The 23,370-nt window shown below is 34.2% G+C and overlaps 3 protein-coding genes across 3 annotated transcripts; 1 reads left to right on the top strand and 2 right to left on the bottom strand.

Moving 5' to 3' along the window:
• Positions 1 to 137: 137 nt before the first annotated feature.
• LOC127937437 (activin receptor type-2B-like) lies at positions 138 to 12,696 on the bottom strand. The gene is made up of 11 exons (XM_052534279.1): positions 12,198 to 12,696; positions 8,368 to 8,575; positions 7,111 to 7,220; positions 6,515 to 6,666; positions 5,994 to 6,137; positions 5,744 to 5,887; positions 4,875 to 5,020; positions 4,600 to 4,714; positions 3,692 to 3,830; positions 3,480 to 3,610; positions 138 to 3,340 (listed from the first exon to the last, which is right to left on the bottom strand). The coding sequence occupies exons 1-11, from the start codon at positions 12,238 to 12,240 to the stop codon at positions 3,137 to 3,139; spliced, it is 1,536 nt and encodes a 511-aa protein (XP_052390239.1). The 5' UTR covers positions 12,241 to 12,696; the 3' UTR covers positions 138 to 3,136.
• A 2,652-nt stretch (positions 12,697 to 15,348) lies between these two features.
• Positions 15,349 to 18,374, bottom strand: crygn1 (crystallin, gamma N1). The gene is made up of 4 exons (XM_052534276.1): positions 18,233 to 18,374; positions 16,748 to 16,996; positions 15,985 to 16,130; positions 15,349 to 15,721 (listed from the first exon to the last, which is right to left on the bottom strand). Exons 1-4 carry the CDS (start codon positions 18,251 to 18,253, stop codon positions 15,586 to 15,588), a joined length of 552 nt encoding a protein of 183 aa, XP_052390236.1. The 5' UTR covers positions 18,254 to 18,374; the 3' UTR covers positions 15,349 to 15,585.
• Positions 18,375 to 19,105: 731 nt separating this feature from the next.
• Positions 19,106 to 20,939, top strand: LOC127937421 (CD59 glycoprotein). The gene is made up of 4 exons (XM_052534278.1): positions 19,106 to 19,277; positions 19,590 to 19,642; positions 20,380 to 20,502; positions 20,628 to 20,939. The coding sequence occupies exons 2-4, from the start codon at positions 19,594 to 19,596 to the stop codon at positions 20,735 to 20,737; spliced, it is 282 nt and encodes a 93-aa protein (XP_052390238.1). The 5' UTR covers positions 19,106 to 19,277; positions 19,590 to 19,593; the 3' UTR covers positions 20,738 to 20,939.
• Positions 20,940 to 23,370: the final 2,431 nt, after the last annotated feature.

Raw genomic sequence — 23,370 nt, 5'->3', positions numbered from 1 at the left:
TAAATAAAATAAAATTTTAAATAAAAAAAACATTTATAACATTTGACCAGCAATCATGGCCTTTTTTTTTTAACATATAATTACATAATTATTCACTAAAAGTCACTATGTTCTAAACATAAAAGACAAACAGGACATTTAAGTGATAAACATGGGTAATGTTTAATTCAATAAAATACTGAACATGGCAGCAGAATCTGAAAAGACCCAAACCGGGGCAACACAACATACATTTACTACATCAGCAGCAGTAAAAAAAAAAAAACCTCCATCATTCCTGATCCCTTGTGAGAATCCAGCCACCTTTGAGCTGGCAAAGGATCATGGGAAACTCCTCAGGTAGTCCTAACATACAAATAATTGTTAGGGTTTCTTTATGTGAAACAGAGAAATATAACAAGAGTAAAAGATGCTTCAACTAGCATCAGTTAGCAGATCTGCTGACATTACTTATATACATCACACATCAACACCTGATAGCATAAAAGTTTGGCTTCAACTACATTTGCACAACTTGCACTGCAATACTTTATTTTTCAAATCCCTGATTTGATAATAGAGAAAACCAACTTAATACAATTGATAAGATGGAGACGAGGGAAGAAGATACATGTACCACACAAACAAACATACACACACTAAATAAAACAGGGTTGCATGTCCTCAGAGAACAGTTCATCTGAACCACAGAAGCCATTGAACCTGCAGATGCTTGACTCAAAGCTAAACACTTTATAAAACGCATCGAGCACCTTCTGTTAAAAACAAAAACACAAGAAAATTTCTTTAAATCACAGAAAAGCAGCTGGATATTAAATTATATTGCTACCACACAACAGAATAAAATACTTTAGATATAAAAAGTCACACTATCTGAGGTATATCTGATCACTGAGCACATGACGGTTGAGATTCAGTGATCGTATATGTTTTACGCTGACTAATCTGATAAAGTCATGAGATGACTGAAGAGTACAGCACTACGGACATTCGGTCTCCAACGCTGAAGTTATTGCGGGAAACAGGCGAGCCGTGAGATATCGCCACTGTTGAGATGTGAATCAAGAAATGCCTGGGTCATATTTTACCCCCCAAAAACAATAAGAAATTGAATGATGCAGAAAGAGACTGGAGCATATTTTAAGACTGTCTGATTTTTTTATATTGTGAAATTACTTTATGACATTTCAGGTCATTTTTTCCTCTTCAATGTAATGGAAAAAAATATTCTTATTACTGTGATGCAAGAAAAAATATATTTAAATTGTTAAACAATTGTAAATATATGTAGGTCATTTTGTTGTATTTAACATCAATTTACAAAAATCTGCATTACAGTAATGATAATTTGGGGGAGAACATTGTAGCTTAATTATGACATTAATGATTTAAAAGCCCAAAAAATAACTTTGTTTTCTGCTAAATTAAATGTTGTGTCAGGAGAATAACATTTTCAAAATATTTAGAAAAATTTTTGCTTAATTATGACATTTATGATAAGAAATTTATTTTCTGCTAGACTAAATGTTGCATAAAGACAATAATGCCTATTTCAGGACCATTATGGTGTTTTTATATTCTGACATTATTTAGTTGATAAATGAGCCATTTTAGAACGGCACAAGAAAGGATCTTTATTTTTTGCTAAATTAGTAAAGCCTGTTTAGGACCATTATCATTTTTGTTATTAATACGGTGACATTATTTATGACATTTTAGCTCTTTGGATTGTCATTATGGTAATGCAAAAAAAACATTTTCATCATTACTGTGATGGCAGAAAAAATATATTTAAATGGAAAAAACAACAATGTACATTTTTTTTTTTTTTTGCATTACAGTAATGATAATATGCATTGTCCCAAAAGCTTTATTTTCTACAAAATGAAATGCTGCATAAAGAGAATAAAGCTAATACTAAGATCATTTTGATTTGTTTTAAATTGCAACATTATATATAAGAAAACAATTCATATTAGTAAAAAAAAAAAAAAAATTCTCATTACTGTGATGCAAGGAAAAATATATTTGTAAAGCACATCTGTACAAATATTTAATGTTGTTTTCTTTTACCAAATTCCTTACGCTAATATAAAAGTGTTAAAAAAAATCTATGTGTGATATTTTCATTCAAATATTTGTTTTCCATTATGCTAATGATGTGCTAAAATGTGCTTAACAGCTATGAAATAATCCCGCAATGCAAAAAATCTTCTCCCCAAAAATAAGCTTTACTCTCACTGAGCAAAATTTTCATGAATGTATAATTCTATATTTTTTTATTTCGATTTTATGACTTCTGACCCAGATTTTTCTTTGTGAGATTCACCAAACTGCTGAGAACTATTGCTGTAAGAGTGAGCGGTCACACAATCACATGCACGGAGTTTACCTGAGTAGTGTAGTGGACAAACATCACACACTTTCCTGATGTACCGAAACATTTAGCCGTGACTGAAATCAAACCGCAGAACTAATACTTCAACTGCAGCTCTTGTCACTCAGAAACAACGAGTGCTGAAACATGATGGCACGTCTGACTTCAGATACTTTAACATAAGCAAGATGCTACATTAAAACCAATCCGACGCTCCGAAAGGCAACTCGTATCATAACAGTCCCGCTGCCCTCAGCTTCCAGTGTCCCAGACAACTGCCGGAAATAGCAAAAATAACATCCCACGAGACATTTCAAAGGGAAAAAGGGTACATTAAAACTACATTAAAATTCACCGAGTACAAAAAGGACCATGTGTGCTCTTGGAAGGTTGTGTAACAGTCATCAGATCGTCGCGTAATCTTGAAAAAAACAGTGGGTAGAGAATTATGGATGGAGGTATTCATGGAGTGAAGGCAAAAAACAACTTAAAAATGGCATTTAAACCGATGAGGTAACGTGTGCTCATATCCCAGCAGTCTGAAACAATCCCCTGAATGCTCTCCGAGATTTTGAGGTTTTGTGTGTGTGCCTTCCTCTTGGAGGAGTACAGTAGATGAATGTGCTGGTGAAAGCCATCCAACGATGCAAGAAGAAATGAGATACATGACGATTCAGAGATCAAATTAGCAGCAAAGTTCACATTTACTGGAGTGATGAACACAGTGGTTCGCAGTCCCTGATGTTTGGAGGCGGGCGTTCAGGTGCTGGACTCTTTGGGAGGAAGGTCCGTGTCGCTGTCGGACGTCATCATGGAGACCAGGCACTCCGAGGTAGACGTGTTGATGGTGTTGCTTGTCTTCGAGAGGGTGGAGATACGTTCCTCCACGCAGCCCGCTGACAGACGCGCCTCTGCGTCGTGGTCCCAGCACTCCTCGATGGTCTCACACAACTGACCCAAACCCTGACCAAACCACAGAGAAAGAGGTCAAGATAAGAAAGGATTTCGACATTGTAAAAAACCTGCAACTGTAAAATGACAATACTAATATTTATGACCGTCTTGATTATTTTCAAATAAGTACTTCTTCTGAGATTCTCACCGGATGTTTGATCCAACAGTCTTTAAAAACCGGCCGCATCTTCTTGTGGACCACCACATCTTGAAGGTCTTCCAGTGAGGGGTGTTGGCCCACCTCCTCCTCAAAGGGCAGCTGATACTCACCTACAGGACCTGAGTGAGACAGCAACAGCATTTTTTTTTTTTTATTCAACACCTTACTCCCAGAATTGTAATTTGAGGATTGAGACTCACCATCGGAGGCGGTGCAGCGAGACACCAGCTCCCACAGCACCAGTCCTAGAGCGTACATGTCGATCCTTAGGAAAGCATCCCTTTGGAAATTAATGGCTCCCTCCAGCACCTCCGGAGCCATGTAACGCCACGTTCCCACCTGCAGCAGGACAGAAAACACAAACAGTGATTCACGAGACTCAGCCTCTCACCACCATCCCAGCCGAGTTTGGGGACCATCTTAATGTGCTTCAAATTTACACTTATTTGACCTTAAAATGACTAAATGATAAATAAAAGCCTCATGTTTCTTGCATATATTTAGCAGATGCTTTTATTCAGATCCACATACAAATAAGGCACGTTGCAAGCACTATTTTATTTAATACTTTAACACCATGGCACTTTATCATAAGAACAGCAATATTTACAGTGCAGTGCAAAGTATTAGACAGATTAGACTCGTTTTGCAATGTTAAGCAGCACAACTATTCTGATAAACATTGCCGATAAAAAAAATAAAAAAATCAGAGCAGCAAATCAGCATATTAGAATGATTTCTGAAGATCATGTGACACTGAAGACTGGAGTAATGATGCTGAAAATTCAGCTGTGCATCACAGAAATTAATTACATTAAAATTATATATATATATATATATATATATATATATAACAACAAAAACAGTTATTTTAATTGTTATAATATTTCACAATATTACAGTTTTACCGTATTTTTGATCAAATAAAAGAGACGTCTTTCAAAAACATAAAATTTTACCACCCCAAATCTGAACAGTAGTCTTCCTTGGTACCGAAGGATTTATTTGTATTATTTTTTTTTTTAGGTAAATTCATTGCATGCATTCAAATATTTAGCATGGATATGAAGAAGCAGCTGGACTGAGATGTAGTCTTTGAGACACTCACCTGGCCGTGTGTATCTCCAGGCGGTTTCCCAGGCTCAAAGCAGACAGCCAACCCAAAGTCTGCAATCACTGCGGTCAAATCCGTCTTGAGCAGGACATTCTTACTCTTGAAATCTCTGCAAAACAACAACCTCAAATCAGCCACTGTCTACATATGACTACACAGCAAGAGCATTAAAATTTACAAATGTATTTTTTAAAAGTGCACAGCAAATGCTCAAAGATCCAGTTCCTTCCAGATCTGTATCGCTCTTGTAAAAGCTCCGTCTCATGTACCTGTGAGCGATGGCAGGTTTGGGTCCCTCTGCTCGATAAGGAAGGTCTTCATGAAGGTATGCCAGGCCACGGGACATACTTGCTGAAATATGGCACAACTGAGGCCAGCTCACCGGGTTCCCCTTCAGGTAATCTGTTAGCGAACCCTGCAATGTGTGGAGTTAGGGTTTGGGATTAAGGATTGTGCCATTTTTTATTTAATAAAATTAATTTAAACTGAAATATCTAATAATTCATAAATAAAAAAAATACAATTTTATATATATATATATATATATATATATATATATATATATATATATATATATATATATATATATATATATATATATATATATATATATATATAATTATTTTTTTATTTATTAATTTTATATATATATCTCATTTTAATTAACTTCTATTTACTAGCTTGATGTACTAAGAAAACTAAACCAGAAGAAAAAAAAAAAACCACAATTTAGACATTTAAAAAAAATTAAAATAAAATACAACAACAAAAACAACACAAAAAATTTGTTAACTAAAATTTAAATACAGTATTCAATGCAACTTACAAATATGAATAATGACAAGCACTTTACCATAAGTGCAACAATATTTACAGCACACAATGGCAAGGTAAGTATAAAACATTAGCCTAGTGTTTCTTTAAATTTGCATTTATAGTTTTTGACTAAGTGCAGATTATTGTTGGTTTTTATCTATTCATTCTGAATTGATGCACTTGAGTACCAACAATTAATATTTATATGCAGAACTGTTTTTATCTGGTGCATATTTGAAAAATGATTTGGTCCATTTCACCCCATAGTATGGTTTTGTTATTTCTCTAGGGACATTTTGGGGGAAAATAAGCCCTCACTGACCCTCTCGTGGAATTCTGTGACCAGCCACAACTCCATCTGAAGGTTCGTGCCACGTTTTTCTGCTGAGATGTAGCGCAGAATATTCTCGTGTTTAAAACCCTCGGTGAGGAAAATGTCTCTCTCGTTTTGCCATGACTGCTTGTCCTGTAAATGAACACATTCAGAATCAAACATCATACACACAAAATTCATTTGAGAACAGACACACACAAGTGTTCCTCTCTTCAAAATGCATGAATGGAATATTTACCTGGATGGGAAATATTTTCACCGCCACATATTCACTCAGTAACTGGGCTTTCCAGACGCAGCCAAAGCGCCCCCGGGCTTTCAACTCCAGCAACTGCAGCGGCTTCAGGCCAACCAGAGGAGACGGTGGAGGAACACCAGCATCCTGATCAAGAGTGTCCAAATAAAGCTCATTCAAACACACAGATAAAACACTGTATCTGATGAGCAGTACAACTTAATCAAAGTGGCATAAAATGACATTTTGTGGTAAAAATTTGATATTTGGGACTAAATTACATCTAACTACAAAATATACATAAAAAATCTTTTCAACAATCACTCATCTGATAGAAAACTACAAGCATATCCCAATAACAATCTTTTTAATGTTTTTTTAAGGTCTCTTATGCTCACCAAGACTGCATTTAGTTGACAATAAATACACAAAAAATTGCAATATTGTTTTTCTGAATATAACAGGAGTGCTGCATTATATTTTTTGTGAAAACTGTGATACAAAGATATCCGGAGTTGTCAGACCTGGCCGATGTCGACGTGTCTGTAGGGTGGTTTTCGTTGGTGGTACGTCCAGCAGGCGAGCATCAGCGCCAGAGAGAGAATGGCCAAAGGAAGAAGAGAATAAACCAGCACACCCCACAGAGACGGCCCGGGCTGAGGAGGCTGGATCTTTACTGGGAGAAAACACACATCAGCAATAATCAGGTGTAAAAAAAAAAACACATGAAGCCATTATAAAATGATCCAGCTTTGGCTGAGCATCAGTTTTACATCAATGCACCAACTCTCGTATCTACCATCACCAACAGTTACACAACTAAAATATAATACTTAGAAGAATTGATTGTTAATAAATGTAAATATGTATCATATTGCTATTGACAATTACTGTATAAAAGCAAAAGGTTATGGTTTAAGGAAGTTTTGGCATTTAAGCTTAACCATGGTAAAATCAGTGTAACATACAACAGATTCCTTTATTCAAACTGACAAATTCAACAAAAACACTGACAATTACGAGGATTTAAATGCTAAAAACCGTTCAAAGTTGCACAGCTCATATAAAGAACCTGAAGAATGGGCCACACGGCAGTGAGGAGACATATTGTCTGGTTTACCTGCAGGAGTGATGGCTTCTGGGAGGTGTGTGAACTTCTCATTGCAATAGTTTCCTTCACAGCAGCAGAAGAACACCTGTGGACTCTCCTCCGTAGCCACACACTCCTGCCTGCTCACACACACACACACACACACACACACACACACAGAGAGAGAGAGAGAGAGAGAGAGAGAGACAACGGTGATGAAAGGGGTGGATCTAAAAATAGGAAACTGGCACTGACTGATGAGTTCTTCACTGAAGGAATTGCTAAATTAGAGAAATAAATCTAAATGTAGTAACTTGGATGTCTGCAAGGAAACCACACAGCACATATGCAAAAACACATCATTTTCAGCAATTCAAAACAGTTTACAGTGATCAGTGTCTAATGTGACCAACATTTGCATGTTTTCACTTGAGAGGATCTGGGAATATGGGAAACTGCTGGTTTCAGAGCCATTAACCAATAAAGGGACACTGTTATCATTTACATCAGCTTATTATTCTCCACCAAAGCTATCCAAGCACTTTTATTTTCTAAAAAATATTTAAAATGTGATTTTATTTACAAATATCATAAGCAAGAGTTAATTGACATGGGGTCAGATTTGAATACTTGAAGAAATTAGTCCTTTATTCAGCAAGGATGCATTACATTTATCAAAAGTGACAGTAAAGACATTTATAATATTTCAAATAAATGCTGTTCTTTTGAACTTTCTATTCACCAAATAACCCTGAATTTTTTTATAATGTTTTTACAATAATGTGAAGCAGTGAAATTGTTTTCAACATTGATAATAATCAGAAAAGTTTCTTGAGAAACAGCATATTAGAATGATTTCTGAAGATCATGTGACACTGAAGACTGGAATAATAATGCTAAAAATGTAGCTTTGCATCATATGAATAAATTACATTAAAAAAATTATAACAGAAAACAGTTAAATTGTAATAATATATTTTTTTTTACAGTATTTTAAGTCATAAATGCAGCTTTGGTGGATATAAGATACTTAATATATTCAAAAATCTTACTGACCGCACACTCGGTCAAACAATATGGTTAAATAACTTCTGACCATTACATCCAATGAAGCTTGTAATATGTAAAGATGTTCAATTAAATAACTTTGCATTTTAAAACATTCTTCAATCCATAAACAAAACTTGAAGACAAAGATTGATGTGCTTCATTTGTTTGGCACCATATCAATGAAAGAAGGTAGTGGAATCAAACAGTGCCATTATATGAAGGAGGTTCTGATGTTACCGGTCATAACAGTTGAAGTCGTCGAGCCAGCAGCCTTTTCTGACCAGGCGGATGGTTCCAGTCGAGTTTAACCAGGAGGCGTAACAGTGCAGCCTCTTGTCTTTCTCCCCCTCACACCTCTCAAAACCGCTCTGATTGGTTTTCTCCGTCCGCCAGTTATCATTGTAGTAGACGCACTCTCTAGTCTCCACCTCCGCCTGACTGCCTCCTGACAGAAAACACAGAATAGAAGCAGATTAAAACAAGCATTATCTTTACCAAGCAGTTGCTGGTATCCATTGATTGCCATAGTATGGGAAGAATAAAAATACTATGGAAGTCAATGGCTGTCAACATTCTTCAAAATATCTTCTTTTGTGTTTAACAGAAGAAAGAAACCCATACAGGTTTGGAACAACATATATATGCAAACGAATGATGCATTGCAAATGATTTGAAACCAATTAAAAATGTTTTGCTTGTTTATTTTTAAAATGTAGGGTAACAAGTTTTATATTTTATTATGCATTAGACATTAAAAGTGTGGCTGCTTTTGTGGTTGGATTCATCTAGGTATTAAATCATCAAATAACTACACAAACATTTTCAGCCGCAAATGATTTTCTAAGATCACAAGCAACATTTACCTGTCAATCAAAACCTAATGAGATGTTTAAACACTTAAAACCCCCTCATCAGAAACCCCAGTGTGTGTTCAACTAGCCATCAAACCTCCGTACCCAAACACACAGCCACAAACCACAGGCTTCATGGGTAGATGATTTAAGACCAGTGAATGGAGTTTCTGTGGTCTTTAAGAAAACCACCAAATCAAATCCAGATGTTGAATCAGCTGTCAGAAGGCACGTCTTGTCGTCTTTGTATAACCGACCCTGGGCATCACTGCACACTATTGCACAAAGAACTGGGTCAGGGATGTGAGATGATTACATAGCGTAAGATCCACATTTCAGACGAGCAGAAAGACCTCCTAAGGTCAGACTGAAATGGGGGAAGATAGCAGATTATGATATAATGCTGGATAGGGAACACAAGCAAAAAGGTTTCTGCTCATTGCATTTGTTAAAAATAAATAAAAACAAAGCCTGCCCCTTTAAATTTGACATATAGCTGCCACCACCCTTCCCCCCTAAAGCTCTACATATTTATTTTAGTAATTGATCTTTATTTGTTTTGTCTTTTTAAATACAACTGAACTCAATGCTTCATACATTATTATTAATACTAATCTTTTTTTTAAGCCTATAAATAAGAAACAAGCTTTTATTGGTCTTTAATCTTTTAATAAAGATTTTTGGCCAAATATTACTTACAAATAATGTGATTTATTTGTCTTAATATTATTTATTTCTTTATTTTACATCACTGGCACTGAACCGTATTATTTTGACACAGCTGACACTTAACCTGAAGATTTTTTTAAACAAATAATTATTTGTCTTTTTGATTTCTTCAACCCAAAGCTCAACCTCTTAAATATCAACTAAATAATAAATATATAAATAATATTAACTCTTGTTTTTTTAAATACAACTAACCTCAATGCTTGGAACATTATTATTATTATTATATTATTATGATTACTGTTTTTCTGACACCATTAAACTGAATGATAAATTTAGAATTATTAAAAGTTTTTATTTGTATTTATTCTTCATGCAATTTATAAGCAATTGTCATTTAAAAATAATCAACTGGACCTAAACTATTATTATTTTTAAATAAATTTATTGTAACTTAATTTTATCTTTTTTTTTTTTTGGGATGCCACTTAACATTACTGAATAATGTTTTTTCTTGTCTTTTTAAACAAAACTAATCTCAGTGCTTGTACATTATTATTAATCACTTTAACTAAAAATTATTATGTTTCTGTTCCAAGGGAGCAAAAAAAAGCAGATTACACATAATGTTTGATAGGCTACACAAGCAAGGAGATTTATGCACATTACATACTTAAAAAAAAAAACAACAAAAAACAAAGCCTGTCCCTTTAAATTTGACGTGTATCCTCCGGCCACCCTTCCCCCTGCAAACATGACCCCACCTACTCACTAAAGCACCCAGAATCAGAGAGAAGGGGCTACAGAAGCTTTAACACCAGAGCTCATGTTATGAGATGGAGTTCATCATGCTTTTAATAGCTAAACACTCACTGATATATCAATGTATGGCTTCTTTGTCACTGATACTGTGTGTCACATGATAAGAGCAAATTACATCAGCAGCCCCCTACTTAAAACCCACAGCACTCCACTTTCCTCGTTCACACACACACACACACACATACACAGAATAAGTGAATTTCTAAGATCCCCTGTGGTGCACTTTCCCAGATTTTACCTTTCTTCACCCCATCACCACCCTGCAGCTGACACACACACACACACACACACTGATCTAGAGGGTGTATCAAAGACTCTTTTGTTTTGAGGGGGTTTCCTCCTCACAAGCACCCGTAAAGGACTCCATTACAAATCAGCTTTCATGATAAGAAGATTTCCTCACTGGTCCCATAAAACAATGATCAAAATCAATACCTCAACATCAATAACTGAACAAAGCACAATGCTTTGTCTGCTGGTCAAATAAACAGACTGGACTAAAAGTGAAATCTAAAGTAGGAACATAAAAGGACAGTTTTGAATGTATTTGATGCACAACAACAACAACAACAAAAAGTAAGTCAAAGTATATGTATATGTATAAGTGTGTGTTTGTGTGTGTGTGTGTGTGTATACATATACATAACACACTTTTAGGCAAATAACACACACACACACAAATATTTAATAAAAAGAAAAGGACCTTGTCTAAACTTCTATTATTTTGTTATTTATTTATTTAGACTCATTCTCTATTTCTTTTTTTATAACAGTTGGCCTGCTGCTTTTATTATACCCAAATAATATTTTAACCTTTTTTCACTTAACCCAAAGTCCAATGCATTATTAATATTAACTAATCTTTATTTGCCTCGTCTATTTTTAATACAACTCAGTGCTCAACCCATTATTGTTTAACCATTTATTTGTTATTAACTTTGTCTTTCTGACAGATTAAAATCGATGCTCAACTTTGTATATTTCATTATGATTTTAGAATAATTTGACATATTTTACATTTGGATACCACTGGCTCTGAACGTGATACATCAAATATTATCTGTATTTTTATTACAACTAATTTTGTTTAAATTGTGTTATAGTGCACCACTGTTTAGAACGAGCAAAACTAATCTGCCATGACATAATAATAATAATAAAGATGCTTTAAATATAAAATAAATGTGCCTTTTGGCAGGCGATGTTTCTCCACAAATGATCACAAACAAGGATTAAAAGCACTGACCATATACAAGGCAACACTCTAAAATGAAAACAAACCAATTTGGGAAACCAAACGAAACATGAAAACATGAGGTGAAACCGTGAGTTGTTTCTTGGAGATCAATTGTTTCAACAAACCAACTGTTTAACTTTTGTTCTCTGTGCATTTAACAATCAGAAACATAATACAAACTATCATAAACCAACCAACACGGGATTGATCGAACCTAAACAACGAAATAGATCAAAACACACACAAGTGAGATAAAGAATGATCGATTAATTCGGGTTACACTGGAGAAACACTCAAATGGTTTGGTAACTCTGGATGGGTCTCAAAACCTAGCGCGCTGCATACATAGATAGCATTAAGTGCTTCACTTGCAAACTAGCATGCTGTTCAGACAGGCATCATGACTAGGTTTAGTAACACAACCAGTCACACAAGATACTATCTTTTTGATTGAAGATGAAGCAAATCTCTGTAAACGCACGCCTTACCTGTGCACAAGACGAGTGCAAAAGTCAGCCAGGTAACAAACATGTTCCTTCCTTCGGGGATCCTGGCGATAAATGTCGTCCTTTATGCCGTGAAAGCATTTAAGAATGAAATGAAACACATGAACGCGAAGGCCTGCGCGCAATTCTTCAGCGCTACAATAACAGCACGAGCTCTTCACAACAACAATGTATCGCTCGGAAAGAAGGTCCCTGCTGCCGCAAACATCCAGCATTTCATTCTGACCGGGCAGAAAGAGCAGCAGCATGGACGAGCTCTCGGTGCGAGCCTGAGTTTGGACGCTTGGAGCAGAAGCGAAGCCCCCTTGTGTGGGTCCGTGTTTCTTCCCTCAGCCGGGGAAGTTGGAGGGGGCAGGAGGGACTGACTTGCGAAATACTGAACGGCGTCCAAGATGGCTCCTGAGAGCCACAGCAGCGGTGCCAGCGGGAAACCCGGATGTTCATCAGTGCCACTGGACCCACTGCTGCTTCATCATCAGGCCAGTGAAAGCAAAACTGTCAAGAGAAATACTCATAAACGTGTACTATAAGCTTGAATTGCAACTGAACTATTTACAGTACATTAAAACAATAAATCAATTAAATCAAATACAAATTATGCTACAAAATTGAAAAAATAATATAAACTTTTAATATTTTGTATATATATATATATATATATATATATATATATATATATATATATATATATATATATATATATATATATATATTCAGAATGAATCAGAAGAATGAGCTTTATTGCCAGGTATGTTTACACATACGAGGAATTTGTTTGTTTTCTTGACAGAAGCTCAGCAGTGCAACAGAATAACAGCGACAGAACAAAAAACACATAATAAAAGAATAAAAAATACAAAAAATACAAACACGTAGGTAAGGAATGACAATATACAAATTGACAATGTATGGCAGATATATTACAAAAAGAAGTTATGCATGTACAGGTATATTATGTGCAAAATTTAAGTGTACACTATGAATGCGTGTTAGATAAATAATTGTATGTTTATTTAAATATAAATAGTATAGTGAGATCCAGAGTTTTCATCAAGTGTTCATAAGATGGATTGCCTAAGGAAAGAAACTGTTCCTGTGTCTGGTCGTTCTGGTGCTCAGTGCTCTGTAGCGTCGACCAGATGCCAATAGTTCAAAGAGGGAGTGTGCTGGATGTGAGGGGTCCAGAGTGTTTTTGTCAGCCCTTTTGCTCAGTCTGGATAAGTACAGCATATTTGCATTGGATAAAAGCATCTGCTAAATGACTAAATATAAATGTAATAATTTAATGATATTTCTGCCATTGCATTATTTAAAAATACTTTAAAATTAAACTGGAGCTACTGGAGAATATTAATATCACATCCTAATCAAAGCTCATTAATAAATAACAGACAATACAATTATTTCATTTCAAAATACATCACATTATTTATTTATTTATTTTTGGATATATGCTGCTTCATCACTGGCCCAAAATGTCTAAAACATAGCCTATTTATATTATTTACACTAATATCTGAAAAATAGGCTATAACATTAAAGTAGCATACAAATGTATCCATAATGTTTACTTAAAAAAGTAACAAATACATTAATTACATTTAATTAAAAATATTAAAATTAAACAGTGTTGACTTTGTAGATAATTCATGTTACATGTAAAACTTATAAGAATAATAAAATGGTCTTATATTTGAACAAAACATTTTGAAGAAAATTATACTATTTTAGCAGTCCACCATTTTAAAATATATAAATATGTAAAATAAAATATATAATTAAATGATATACATTGATAAGTCTGAAACACTAAAATAAAAAAGTACAAATAATGTGCTTGATTTATTATATTATTTAAAATAAAATAAAACTGTTTTTTCGATACAAGTTATGGCAATCCCACTCAAAATAATAATAATAATAATAATAATAAAATAGGGTCCCAAAAGCCTGAACAATGAACAAGTACACTACTTTAGTAGTTGATGGGCTTTTTACAAATGAGTAAAATCAAATACTACAGATGTGCTCATCTGCACTATTTCAACTATATTATGTATTTTAAAACACATTAAAATTAGCCCTGCTTCACCACTGACTCAAATATAAAACCTATAAAGCTAAACTATACTAAAGTAAATGTCTGTGTTCAATTTGTGTTAATTTGTATTGTTCAAACTGTGAAACAAATACATACAAACATGTCACCTGCAACTAAAACACATTATTTTATGACCTGGACAGACTTCTGAAAGTCAGAGCTGATCTTAGGCATGTCACTCGTTTCTTCTCTACAACCAATCAACGACACAAAGAGTGAGAGAACCCCATAGTGCTGCTTGGCCCCAGAGGTCACGGCTTTGTTCGTCCTGTTCCCACCCACTAACAAAAACTTCAGAGGGTCACATTCCTCCCCCAGACCTCGGATACTCAGCTGTCACGAACAAACCCAGGATATTCCCCTCTCACAAACTTTCTAATACAAAGACTCGCACTGTTGGCAAAGTGAGGAGCAAACAGGGCCACTGTGTTTTTGTGTTACCTTGAGCTTAAATGAGCTGCTCAGAGAAGATTCTGTGAAGTGAACTGAAGAAAAAAGATGCATCAGATTCCAGAAGATCACAACAGGTGTCAAATATATATTAAAGGAAAAATTCACCCAAAAATGTTTAATTTGTTGACTATTTACTCATCCTTAGGACACTCAATATGTGTATGAGTTTCTTTGTTCAACCGAACAGATTTAGAGATATTTAGCATCACATCAATCACTCAGCAATAGATGCTCTGCAGTGAATGGGTGCCGTCAGAATGAGAGTCCAAACAGCTGATAAAAACATCATAATGATCCACTAGTAATCCACACCACTCCTGGGCATCTAATAACATTTTTGTAAAGTGAAAAGCTCTGTGTTTTTAGAAAACAAATCCATCATTATGACATTTCTAACTTCAAACGGTTGCTTCAGGCTTAAATAAAAAATGCTTCTTGTATGAATTAAGAAAAAATATGCACTGGTATATGTGGTTATATATGTTTAGAGGTAATAGAGAATGCTTTATTAAAAAAAAGTGTGTTTTTACATGTCAGCGAATGTTTGGAAATCTGAAAGAGAGAGAGAGAAAGAGAACAGCAACTTCTTCACTTTTATTTCAACTCATTGCCTCAATACAAATACAAAATAAAACATACAAGAATATTTATTTGCTAATTGCATTTTCTTCTCAAATAACTGATTCATAATTGAATAATAAAAAGTTTCAGTAATGTAAATCAAAGTTAAGGTTCATTTGGTTTATCATTTGGGGTAAGTATACTTTGAAACATTGAATTTCTTTTGAGAGTGAGGCAGTTTTGGGATGTGAAAGTTTAGAAATAGTTGACCACCCTGCGGATAGACTGGATGTTGGGTTCCTCGGCTTGCCAGTCCATAAATGAGCAGTAGTTTCCTCTTTCCACAACGTACATGCGGCCACGATAGTTTGGCTCCTCGTACATGACCCAGCTAAACCGGCGGAGAGAAAGAAACATTTGATTTATTTTGTTTATTTGCAATTGGTTCTCATGTGTGAATGACTTTAAAAATGAATGACTGCTGTTGCATTTGTGCATCATTTAAATTGTATTATTTTAGGCTGCAATTTCTCAATCAATAAATGCAAAATGATATATATAATTCAAGATTTATGGGACCTTGGGATATTTTATGCTTTCAGTCTTGGATTGCCTTATAAAACATTGTTTGATGTTAGGCCATGCAGAACTTACGCTCCGTCTCCATAGACTTTAACGGAGTTGAGGCAGTTCTTGCTGAATCCGGAGCTCTGGAGGAAGGGACAGTCGTCACACAGTTCAACACACTGACCGGTGAAGTTCTGACCCTCAAAAAGCTCCATCCTGTAGTGCTCCCCATGCTGACAGACACAGACAAGCACACTGAGTGTCACATTTGAAAACAAATCATACAGTCAAGACAGAAGATCTCAGAGGTCAGACGTTTGACCCTTGACAGCATGACAGACAGACAAGTAACAGAAATACTTCCAGACTAGAATTAGCATATATTGTTTGCAGAATGCATATTTTCTTTGTGCATTGAATACTTGTTGACTAAAATAATCTAATGTGATTAGTATAATGCACAGCGTTAATTTAGATATTTAAATATTTTGATGTAGTTTTTATTTTTATATTGCTTTTGTTTTTGTAAGTTCTAGTAACTTTCATTATCTTTTTGAAACATATGTCTACATAGCTTTAAATTTTTATGTCTTTTAACATTCTATTAATTTTTTTATTTATGTTTGAGTTTAACTACAGTAAAATTACAGTACAGAAAATGAAAATAAGTTTTTTAGAGTTGTAAATAAAGAAAAGATTATTGGAGTATGTTTTACAGAAAAGAAAAAGAAAAAAAATCTAAATTTCACATTTCAAATGTATTTTAAGTTGGCATTACATTTACTTGTCTTTTTCTCTCAGTGTAGTTAGCAGTACACTATATCTTTTAATGAAGTCTTTTCATCCTCACCATTTTGATTGGCTTGCAGGAGCCCATATGATCATTGTGGCCATTCCAACGTTGGAAATCAGGATACTCTCCTTTTTCCAGCATGTACTGCTGTCCCTTGAAATCAGGATGGTCGAAACACACCCAGGCCCCGCTCTCCACGCGGATAGAGTTCACCCTGTTCATGAAACCACGGTCCTGGAAGTTTTCACAGTTGCCAAACACCTCCAGCTTCTGACCTGTGAAGCACTTCCCCTCGTAGAACACTATCTGGAAGATGACGGAGGCTTGATTTAGTGCCAATCACAGGAAAAACTCTTGATTTATTGAGGTTTTTGATTCAACTACAGTCACCAGTGGTGTAACAGACTCTACATGAGTTCACAGTGTGAGATTCATTAATCAGTGTCACGCTGTGAACACTTTCCATCTTGTGAAGTTTCTTACTCCATCTTGGCATTAAACCAGCAGAACAAATGGAGCAAATGAGAAAAATTTGACATTTTTCCACAGTGAGAATTGTAAGTCGAATATTATATACATTTCATAATATTTGAAGGTAAACTCAAGATCACAGTTTGATTCCTAAGAATAAGTCCAAAAATAAACAGCTGGCATCGCCAGGCTCAACAGTAATTTATGTTTCATAAAATGTAAAGTCTTTCATTTGTTTGTAATGCACATACATTTTTATGCCTTGAAGTTTGTCAAGACATAAAATTCAGATTTTTTTTTCTTATAATCTTTCACCACGGTAAAGTTATCTATTAGGCTGCAAAGTTGAGGCTTAGTTAAATTTGCAAAAATAGTTTATGATAATCAGGAAAGCATCAGCTAGAATTGGCTGAAAATCATAAAAAAAATCATAATGTTCCAAGCAAAAAGTTCATATATATATATATATATATATATATATTTATATATATATATATTTTTTTTTTTTGCTTGGAACATTATGATTCTTTTTAAGATTTTTCAGCTATTTTTCAGCTATTAGTGCAAATTAAAAAAAAATTATTAGATCCATGTTTCTTCATAAAAATAGCTATTTATTCATTTTACTTTATGTATTTTACTTATATATATTCCCAATTGTAAGTTGCTTTGGATAAAAGCATCTGCAAAATGATAATGTGAATGTTAAAAAAAGTTTAATTTATTATTATTATTATTATTTTAGTTTAGGCCAGTAAACATAAAGACAGAACAGATGCAAATGTGTTCTTATTGTTTTTGTTGTGTTCTGCAGCACAGAATGCGTGCACTGAGATATTTCATGTAAATATATGCATTCATTTAAGAGTGCATTAATTTCGGTGAATGAGATGCTTTTACTGGTATTGTAGCTATGCAACTACAGTTGTGCAAATTGCAAACTATGCAAAAAAAATATTGTGTATTTTTATATTAGTATGCAAATATCTATTACATATTTCAAAAGTACAGTATATATATGAAACTGTTTCAGCAGACGACAGACAATATTCCCTGAAATATACTTCTCACCTTCCCTGAATATTGTGACATCGTTCCCTGCCTGGATCCTGAGCAACTATCCAGTGGAGTGAGAGCGAGAAAAAGAAAGAGAGAACAAGCGGAGGGAAAAATCCGGACTGTCTGATATATGTGGCCTATACGCTCTGAGGTGTTATCGCGAGGTTTTGCCCACAAAAGTGGCACAATGGAGAGCTTAGCGGTTTCTGCATCATGGACAGTTTCTCTTACACTGCTCTGCTGATATCGGAGTTCAGGAGGGTGAGATGCACAATGGCACAATCAATTGTGTTAAAGCTCTGATTTACTGTCAGTGTTTGGGTGTGAGAACGACTGCTGCTGGAACACAGTCAAAACAACACAGCTGAAGAACATAAACACCACAAGAACTAGACCACAAGAGACGTACCACAAGAGATCTATCTATCAGTCTGTCTGTCTATCTATCTATCTATCTATCTATCTATCTATCTATCTATCTATCTATCTATCTATCTATCTATCTATCTATCTATCTGTCTATCTGTCTGTCTGTCTGTCTGTCTGTCTGTCTGTCTTACTGTCTATCTATCTATCTATCTATCTGTCTGTCTGTCTGTCTGTCTGTCTATCAGCGGTCTGTCTGTCTGTCTATCTGTCTGTCTATCTATCTATCTATCTATCTATCTATCTATCTATCTATCTATCTATCTATCTATCTATCTATCTATCTATCTATCTATCTATCTATCTATCTATCTATCTATCTATCTATCTATCTATCTATCTATTTGTTCGTCTTCATGACCCCAGCTGGGAAGCTGCAGGAAGGAAATTGCATACATGCGATTACAACATTGCACAACACCCTGCAAACACACAAAGTTACACACATAAAAAAGAGACATATTTTTCATTTTCTTGTGTCAAGACCATTGATTTTACTGTGCTGCATATGACAGGGCTTGGTTTGTTTGCAGAAAGAAAAAGAGAGAGAGGAGGTAGCTGATAAGAAACTGTGGGATAAAGGTGAAGTTTCATATAGAAATACAGACAGAAGAAGAACAGTTTCACTAAGGTGAGTTACACTTCACACACAGTTTTATTTATGAATGTTGATTTAATTTTTTTTTTATATATATATATTTTTACAATACATTAAAGCACATATCAGGGATGCATCATAAAGCACCATATAAACCTTTATTGATCTACTCTGGGAAATATCAGACTAATCACAGTAATTGTTCGTTTTTAGTACATTTATGATGCTTTGGTTTGCTTTCAATTGGTTGGTTTAGTATGTGTTTCAATACTATTTAGACTTATATTCCCAGTTTTCCTAAGATATTAAATGAAATAAGTCTCTCTTCTTCGGTTTGTTTCCCAGAAAGATGAAGTTCCTGGTATTGGCTGTTGTTCTCATGCTGGTTGTGACAGGCGGTGAGTGTGATTATTGATTTCCTGTCATAAATATTAAACTTTACATGCGGAAACATTAAAATTAGCAAATTACAGATTGATATGTATTGCTGTTATTAGTGAATATCGTCTGTAGAATGAACTATTGAAATAACCTAAACCCAGTAGGGTCTAAAAGTCTGGAAAAACAGTAAATTAAGTTTTAAATTAAGCACTGTACTGTACATCATCTTTATTTAATTATACATTAATTAAACTATTTACATTCTTTGATGTTAAAATTGGTATTGAGATCATCTATTATGCACTGAACATAATCATTCGATGCATATGCTTTGTGTGCTGAAATATGATTGGATAGAGCAACAGAAAATAAGAAATAGTTGAACTTTTGCATATAGCATGAGGGCAGGTTTTGCATTTCTGGTAAAAATATAAAAAACAAATTGTACTGATTATCTTTTTCATATCACTATACATTTCAAGTAAATATAAGAAAATATGCTGAACATCATAAGTAAAAATCCATGCAATGGTCTGAAGTCAAAAGCAGTGTGTGATTATTGATTTCTTGTCATAAAATGGACTTCAGATCATTCATGATGCATGAAAGGTCTGAAATGTCAACATGAGAGCAGCAAAAACGGTTCAAACCACGAGGTCAAAGACTTTTATACATACAGGGTTTATGTCCATGTAAGGGTGCATCTGCACAAATAGGAAATGTGAACTCAAATATTGTCCCGTGTGTTTATAAGGCTCGGCCCTGGACTGCCTGAACTGTGTCCCAGCAAAAGCAGGAGGGGCCTGTGAGGTCACCACCGTAACCTGCCCCTCAGACAAAGACGCATGTGCTGCTGCCAGGTTCCGCAGAAGTCCATGTGAGTGATTAAACCCACTCTGATCACCTTTAGACAATAACTAAGAGCTGCTGCTGTTAATGACATGACATTAACCATTTGTTAAATAATTAAATGTCTTGTGTTTGTGGTTTTGTTTGAAACAGACGGTCATTACCAGAAGTGCATGTCCATGTCAGGGTGTGAGATGGTGAAACAGAACGCTTACGTCAACATCAAGTGCTGTCAGAAGGATCTCTGCAACACTTTCGACTGATCTGCCACTGCCATAAATCAGCATGACTCACAAAACAGCTTTCAATATGATACATTACACATGTTTGTTTATAAATGTGCTTTTTTTGTTTAATATATAAAAAAGACAACATTTCAACATTAAATTCTTATTTGTGCAATGTTACAAAAACAGTCTGTTTCAAGGTGGTCATTAATATTAAAATAAACTAAGCATGCTAGCATTTTTGTTGATGATGTAATTTTGTTGATGATTTACTTGCTTTTTACCACATATCATACAAATACATACATTCTCACTTCACAGAAAATTGTTTGCCTGTGAAATATTTTAAAAACATATATACAGTATTACCAATAGCATGCAATAGGAGACTTTTTACAGGTAAAAAAGTGATTGAATCACAAATTAAAATATATAATGCAATATTATTAGTGCATATTATTGACATACCAGTTGAATATTACTAAGAAAATACAAAGTCTGGAAATGAACAAAGTTTTAGAATAAAAAAAAAAAAAGTAAAACAAATAAACAACATACATTGATAAATAATCGGCTGTTTATCTCAAATGAACAAAATAATAATAAAACAAGATTTAACATCTTTTAAAGTCATTTTGCTTTTAAAGTAAATGTCTCTTGATTTATGCATTTTTAGATATTTGTATAGAAAAGACAAAATAGAAAGAAAAATCAATTAACATTGGCTTTCAGTGACAGTGCACATAAAAAAAATCCCAATAACCAGCCAATTAAATATGATGAACTGCAACTTCTGTTTGTCTGCCATATTAGCTTTACATCACATGTTTGGATTACATTTTTTGTTACATAATTAATCACTGCTAGATCAAATGACTGTCATCGTTCATTTCATCTTTTCAGCCAGTTAACTAAGCCACGGGCAGAGCTAAATCAAACAGACATTAAAGCCTTGTGCACACATGGACCTTGGACTCAGAAGAAACATCTGCTCGCACTTACTGGAACATTTCTAATTCAGTAAATGCTTGTTGAACAGATTCAGACTCTAAACAGCAGAAAAAGTGCTTAATATATCAGAACAAACCTCTTACAGACAAATAATAATATTTCTCTTAGTCTCAAACCTGATATTTATCACCTGTCCCATCGGACTCTTGTGTTCCTCAACTTTAATATTTAACTTACATTAAACTTTTATATTTAGATTTACTCAATATTAAACTTTCCTGCCAGTCCTGATAATCAAAGAAAACATTAGTCATTTTTTATCAGAGTCACTGGAGGAAATACTGTTTAACTGACCTTCCTGTCCTTTGCTTCAGTGTTAGTTTAGTACAAATGAGATAGCAAAAGTTTGTCATTTTATTGTGGGTTTTGTCATATTTATTAGTTATTAGTATTAGTATATTATATATATTTTTAAAAAATATTAATTCAGTTTTATTATTTTTTATTTAGTACATAAAGTACTTTGGCAAAAAAAAAAAAGCAGAAATAATAGTTTTTTTTAAAAAAGTTTTATTATTATTATTATTATTATTATTATTATTATTATTATTTAAGTTTGAATTTAAGAAATTGAACAGTTGAAGGGGAACTAATGTTAACAATCATATTTATTTAGAAAAAGATTAAAGATTAAAGAAAAGGACTGTTGTTTTGCATTTCATTTAAATAAAAATGTAGGTTTTGCTGCCATGATTAACAACATTTTGTTTCCGATTAAGTTACTTACACAATAAAAAGATTAAATTTCAAATTAAACAAAGATTACTGTGTATGTAAAAAAAAAAAAAAAAAAAAAAAAAATATATATATATATATATATATATATATATATATATATATATATATATATATAGTCTTTCTATTACAACGTTCACATTTAACTAAATGCATTTCTAGCAATTTGTAATTATTTGTGAAATGTACTATTATTTTTCTTAGTGACAATTGTTTCATCTCTAAATTTATTATAGATTTTTACTGAACCTGTTTGAAAAAAATAACACTGAACTCGTGTGCATGTAAATGCATTGTCGGGAAAGAGGAAGACACAACCATAATAGTTTAGTTTGATACCCAAATGTAGAAAATATTTAAGAAAATTTCCGTAATGCAGTGCTTTAAGTGGGCGGTAAGCACTGGTACTCAGTACCACCACTTCCAAATATAGCTCTTGAGTGTACCGCCACCTCTCCATGTGCCCAGAACGTGCTTTTAGCCTACAGGTACTACATTCATTTGGACATCTGTTTTAATAGAGGTTTTAATCCTTTGCCTGCACTGCTGCTTTTCAGAGCACCCATCAAAATGCATGCTTCCTAATTCTTTCTAGTTCAGCGTATGGAGCGTGAATCATTTGAACCAGTTTGGGTGCTCGGAGCGGGTTCGCGAATCATTTGAGTCAGTTCGGGAGTTCGTAGCGGGTTCGCGAATCATTTGAGTCAGTTTGGAGATCGCGAATCATTTGAATCAGTTCGGGAATTCGGAGCGGGATCGCGAATCATTTGAGTTAGTTTGGGGATCGCAAATCATTTGAATCAGTTCGGGAGTTCGGAGCGACTTCGCGGATCATTTGAATCAATTCGTGAGTTCGGAGCGGGTTCACGAATCATTTGAGTCAGTTTGGGGATCGCAAATCATTTGAATCAGATCGGGAGTTC

The sequence above is a fragment of the Carassius gibelio genome, chromosome A2 (assembly GCF_023724105.1).
Source record: "Carassius gibelio isolate Cgi1373 ecotype wild population from Czech Republic chromosome A2, carGib1.2-hapl.c, whole genome shotgun sequence".
In the NCBI taxonomy this organism is placed as follows: domain Eukaryota; kingdom Metazoa; phylum Chordata; class Actinopteri; order Cypriniformes; family Cyprinidae; genus Carassius; species Carassius gibelio.
This window is presented reverse-complemented; position numbering and strand designations above follow the sequence as displayed.